Source organism: Cannabis sativa, chromosome 6 (assembly GCF_029168945.1).
Source record: "Cannabis sativa cultivar Pink pepper isolate KNU-18-1 chromosome 6, ASM2916894v1, whole genome shotgun sequence".
Lineage (NCBI taxonomy): Eukaryota > Viridiplantae > Streptophyta > Magnoliopsida > Rosales > Cannabaceae > Cannabis > Cannabis sativa.
This window is the reverse complement of record NC_083606.1, coordinates 20,814,172-20,819,738: the sequence shown is the minus strand read 5'-3', so window position 1 is coordinate 20,819,738 and position 5,567 is coordinate 20,814,172. Positions and strand designations below refer to the sequence as shown.

General features: G+C 33.2%; 1 protein-coding gene across 1 annotated transcript; it reads left to right on the top strand.

Annotated features, from left to right (window-relative positions):
- The first annotated feature begins 1,199 nt into the window (after positions 1-1,199).
- LOC115695142 (GDSL esterase/lipase At3g48460-like) lies at positions 1,200-2,734 on the top strand. The gene is made up of 2 exons (XM_030622232.2): positions 1,200-1,800; positions 1,909-2,734. Exons 1-2 carry the CDS (start codon positions 1,213-1,215, stop codon positions 2,413-2,415), a joined length of 1,095 nt encoding a protein of 364 aa, XP_030478092.1. The 5' UTR covers positions 1,200-1,212; the 3' UTR covers positions 2,416-2,734.
- The last annotated feature ends 2,833 nt before the right edge of the window (positions 2,735-5,567 follow it).

The window sequence follows — 5,567 nt, the reverse complement described above, 5'->3', positions numbered from 1 at the left end:
ATATTTTTGGCCTCTGATCGTGTAACATCCTTCTCAAAAGAACGCCACATATCATGATTACAACATACTAATCTCGTTAATCGAGGTCTATAAACTAAGTGATTTGAAATAAATAATAAACTTAATTAAATAAATAACTTGCAATAAACATATACATTGAGTCTGGGGTTGGAATCTGAGTACATGTAGGGCCTATGCCTGTGTTTGTGTCTGGGTTTTGGGTAGCTGTTTAGGTCCAGGTCCAGCTCCTAATTAGGGAGTCGAGAGTCGGATCGAGGTCCGAGTTCGGTCTAGGACTGAGTCCAAGTCTCGGGGCTAGGCTGCGATTGAGGCAGGGGCTGAGGTTCGAGTCAAGTCGTGGCCAAGGGCTGGTGTTTGAGGTCCAAGCAGGTAGGCGGGAGCCAATGTCTGGGGTTGGGGTCGGTGTCCAATCACGGGATCAGAATTCAAAATATTAATAAAAGAAAATACAAATTTATAATTAAGAAAAAAGAATCGTTTAAATAAATTTTTAAAATGACATTTATTAAAAAAAAAAAAAGTAATCTCATTTTCATTTTAAAAGTTAAAAGGTGAAAATAGTTTATAGACTATATTTTTTGAAAATATTTTTATTTTTGTAATAAATAAAAATAAAAAATTAATTGGAAAAGAGTTACAGAAAGCATTCTTAATTTTCATTGATATATCCATTTATTAATGATATTTTAAATAGAAATAAATTTTAATTATATTTTCTTTGATCATAATTGATTCATTTCTAATGGTTGCCATGCCAAACATATTTTTTTTGTTTTACTAAACTTAAAAACTAAAATGTAAGAAATCATTTTTTTTTTTAATTCTCACATAAGAAAAACGAGAGGGAGCTATCCTTGTTACACCCACAATATGAAACCAAAATCTAACAAAAAAGAGAAAAATTTCTATTTGTGGGAGTGTGTTTTTTATTTAATAACAAAATCAGTACAAAGCAAATCTAGATCTTACTATTTGTATTCATTGAGATATGATTATGTAAAACTTCCTCACCTATTTAATCAAGATCATAGTTAACACTATTCTCAATAAAAAAAACTCTTCAAACAAAAAAAATTATACATAGTTGCACAAATTTCTTTAAATCACTACTTATAATACGTTAAAGTTCCCAACTGTGATTTTAAATTTCTCTTTTCATCCATGACTATGATCAATATAATAATCACTATCATGATCCTTTCTTTTCCATTTTCCATTGCAATAACCAAAACAAATCCACTTCCCTTTAAGAAAATCTATGCCTTTGGCGACTCTTTTACAGACACGGGCAACACTAGGTCAGTTCGTGGGCAAGGTGGCTTTCTTCATGGCTCTAACCCTCCGTACGGAATGACCTTTTTTCACCATCCAACAAATCGATACTCAGATGGACGGTTGGTGATTGACTTTGTGGCACAATCACTATCATTGCCTTACTTGCCACCTTATAAATATGTTAAGGGAAATTCACCTAATGGAGTCAACTTTGCTGTAGCTGGTTCCACTGCTATAGACCATGAGTTTTTTGTTAAGAATAATCTTACTCTTGATATCACCCCTCAGTCTATTCAGACTCAGCTTCTTTGGTTCAATAAGTACTTGGAAGCAAATGTTGGGTGTAAAGCTCAAGATGTAAAGTGTAGAGTTGCTGACATTGAAAACTCATTGTTTTGGGTTGGTGAGATTGGTGCAAATGATTATGCTTACACTTTTGGATCTACTTTATCTAGTGACACTATTCGAAAGTTGGCGATGAGTAGTTATACTCAATTTTTAACAGTAAGATTTACTTGAATAATGACTTTACTCTAGACCATTTAATACTATCTATATTTTCAAAATCTTAACACTCTTCTTATTTGATGTATTACTTACTGGTTTTTACAGACATTGTTAAAGAAAGGTGCAAAGTATGTTGTGGTTCAAGGCTTTCCAATGACAGGTTGTTTATCTTTGGCTATGACATTATCCGCCGAAAATGACAGAGACAACATAGGTTGTGTGAAGAGTGAAAACAACCAAAGTTATACTCACAACTTAGCCATCTTAAACTTGGTGACATCTTTGAGAAGACAATTCCCCCAAGCTGTCATAGCGTACGCCGATTATTGGACTGCCTATCAAACAGTCATGCAAAGTCCAGCCAAGTTTGGCATTAACGAGTCTTTCAAAGCTTGTTGTGGTGCGGGTGATGAACCATATAACGTTGATGTATTTTCCTTCTGTGGGACGCCTTCTACCAAAGCTTGTCAAAACCCATCTCAGTATGTTAATTGGGATGGAGTTCACCTCACTGAAGCTATGTATAAGGTGGTCTCTGATATGTTCCTTAAAGGATCACATATGAAGCCTCGTTTTAGTTACTTGTTAGATAGAAAACTACACCAAGGATAAAAAACGTCGATGATTGTTATATGTATATATATAATTATATATCTTTTTGAACCCCCTCTTGATATTATGTAACCTTCCATTTTTTTTACTTTCTAGACTATTTAATTCTATTCCACCTTCATATTCCATGAACTTATTTTTTATGAGTGTACTCTTTTGTTTAACTCATGTAGGCTTGGCAAAAAGATTTGATCATTTGGAGCGGGTAAGACCCCCAATTTGATGGGCCGTAAGGCTTATTCAAAGTGTTCAAATCTCTTATCAGATATCAGATTAGATCCAACTCACACTCCAATAATATTTGTTCTAGATCCATGCTGATCTGCAAACACATAGACAAATATAACTTTCAAATGCAAAAATGATCTCAAAGTTAATAAGATGTATGTTTGGATCTTTTGATAAAAGTCCGCCAAATTGGAATGTGGATTGAACTATCTGCAGTATGGCCAACTTGGTCTCAAAATTATTGGCTTCGATGGCAGGTGGCCTTATATAGGATCTAGCCCCTGTCATATTTTGTAGCACATAATCTCTCAGGCTACGGTATGGTGGATTGCGATCTTAGCCTGGTCTTCTACCACACCTCCATTATTGCTATTATTGCCAATATTGGCATTGTCAGTCACGACTACTTCTTGTTCAACCTCCACTACACTCCTTTCTAGCCTCTTGTTTCTTTTATTTTTTCTGCAAGTCTTCTCAATTTCAGGATCAACATGCACTATTATACTTTGTCCTTGACGTCGCATAAATCACCAATACCTGAAATAGAGTAAGAGAAATTGCAAGGAAACTGATTAGCCAGAAGTAGAAAGAAAACCCTAAGTAGAATCTAATCTAATTATTGTAATATTAATATTTATTCAATTCCTTGGCAACATCGCCAAAAATTTGTTGCTTAATTTTATAGTCTATGCAAGTGTACGTAATCTATTATAGTTAAATACTCAGACATGTGAGATCGATCCACGGAGAATTAATGTTCAGTACCACTAAATTAGATTCATGTTTCTATTTAGTAAATAAAGATATAATTGAGCAATTAGTTAACTAGAATTAAAAGACAGTAAAATAAACGATAAACAGTGTAGTTGACTATTGATGATAATTAGGAATATGAATCATGTTATTTCCGTTATCCAATTGTTAATGCATTAATTTTTTCCCTTTATGTGATGACAAATTATAAAAGTAAACTTAACTTTTCTCAGATCATTAAGGTCCTAAATCATATATAATCTACTTGTATCTCTGAAGTAAATTAACATATAATTTGCATTAATTACGAAATCTAAATGTCACATAAGCTATGTAAATACTCTCGTTTTACTTCAAAACTTATATTTATTCTATTAGAGCATTCCTAATATTCAATTCTCAGATTTCATATTAAGATCATAAATCACATTAAAGATGACCAACCTTAAACATCTAATTATAAAAAATAAGACAAATCACACTATCTAAAAAAGAAAACTAATAATCACATTAACTAAATCAGGTAAACATCAACTAACATTTTGTTGGAATTATTTTACCAGGATCTTAGATCTACTCACAAGTATGTTGTTTAACATCCTAAATATGAATTTCTAAAACGATTATAAATAAACACATATAAAGTATGAGAAACCTTACATTGGGTGCAGTGGAATAATATGTCTCCTTCCACTCAGATCTCTAACCCTTGTATCCTTTCTGTCGCAGAGTATCACAAGGATCTAAGTCCGAATGTCCTACTGTTGAATCTGGATTCTTCACAATCTTCCACACTATGATTGAGGTACCACTTGATGTGTGCGGACACTACTCTATCACTCAAGGGGTTGTAATCAATAATGAAGAAGAGGGAAAGAGAGGTGGCGGCTAGGATAGGTAAAAGGCACTCAGGTTTTTCTCTGAAATGAATAAGATGCATCATCTTTTCCTGAAGCCATCAATACCTATTTATAGTATGCCACCTAGGGTTAGGTTTGAATTATTTGGGATTAAAATAATGAAAATATTAAATGATAAATCCTACATAAGTGGCTGGCCAAGGCTATGGATATTGGGCCCCACTTTTGTAATTTGCTATTTTATCATTTCTACATCTCATTTTCTCAAAAATGCCAATTTTCAAATTCAACCATTTAAATACCAATTTCAACTATTTAATAACTAAAATTAATTATTAATAATATTTTCATTTAATATATTTATTAATTAGACTAATCAAAATCTCTTAATTAACAAATATACCCTAGAAACTCTTTCTTTACAGTTTTGCCCTTGCTTAGTGAAAAAATCATAAACTAGACATAGTCTAATTTTAGAATTATAATTTATTAATCAAAATCAATTAAGTGAGTCTTACAAATAGTATTGTCTCAAATAGTGTGGGGACCATGGGCCTATATATCCGAGCTTCCAATAAGCAGACCAAGAACTTACCAAGTAAATTCACTGACTTATTAATCCTTTGTTGAATCCACGCATAGAACTTAGTGTTGGAAATTATTTTACCAGGATCTTAGATCTACTCACAAGTATGTTGATTAACACCCTAAATATGAACTTTCTAAAACGATGAAATAAACACATATAAAGTTTAGGAAACCTTACATTGGGTGCAGCGGAATAATATGACTCCTTCCGTTCAGATATCTAGCCCTTGATTCCTTTCTATAGCAGAGCATTATCAATATCTGAACCTGGATCTCTTTCTCTGATTCTTTGATGCTGAAACTCCTTTTGCTGAAAGTCTTTCTTCACGATCTTCCTCACTATGATTGAGGTATCACTTGCTGTGTGTGGGCACTACTCTAACACTAAGAATTTTGAAATTCAAGGAAGAAGAGAGAGAGAGTGGGGTCGGCCAAAGATAGGGAGAGAGAGAGGCTCAGTTTTTTCTGAATGAAAAGTCAGAAGGAAAGTCTGTATTTCCTGAAGCCTTCACTATCTATTTATAGCATTCCACTAGGGTTAGGTTTGAATTATTTGGCATTTAAAATAATGAAAATATCAGAGGGAAAACCCTACAAAAGTGGCCGGCCATACAAAGTGGATTTGGGCCTCACTTTTTGCAATTTTGCAGTTTTATCTTTTCTCCATCTGATTTTCTCAAAAACGCCAATTTTCTAATTCAACCATTTAAATGCCAATTCTAA

Coding starts and splice junctions, on each gene's coding strand:
- LOC115695142 (XM_030622232.2), top strand. CDS start 1,213: ATGATCCTTTCTTTTCCATTTTCCATTGCAATAACCAAAACAAATCCA. Junction 1,801..1,908: donor GTTATACTCAATTTTTAACA/GTAAGATTTACT, acceptor TGGTTTTTACAG/ACATTGTTAAAGAAAGGTGC.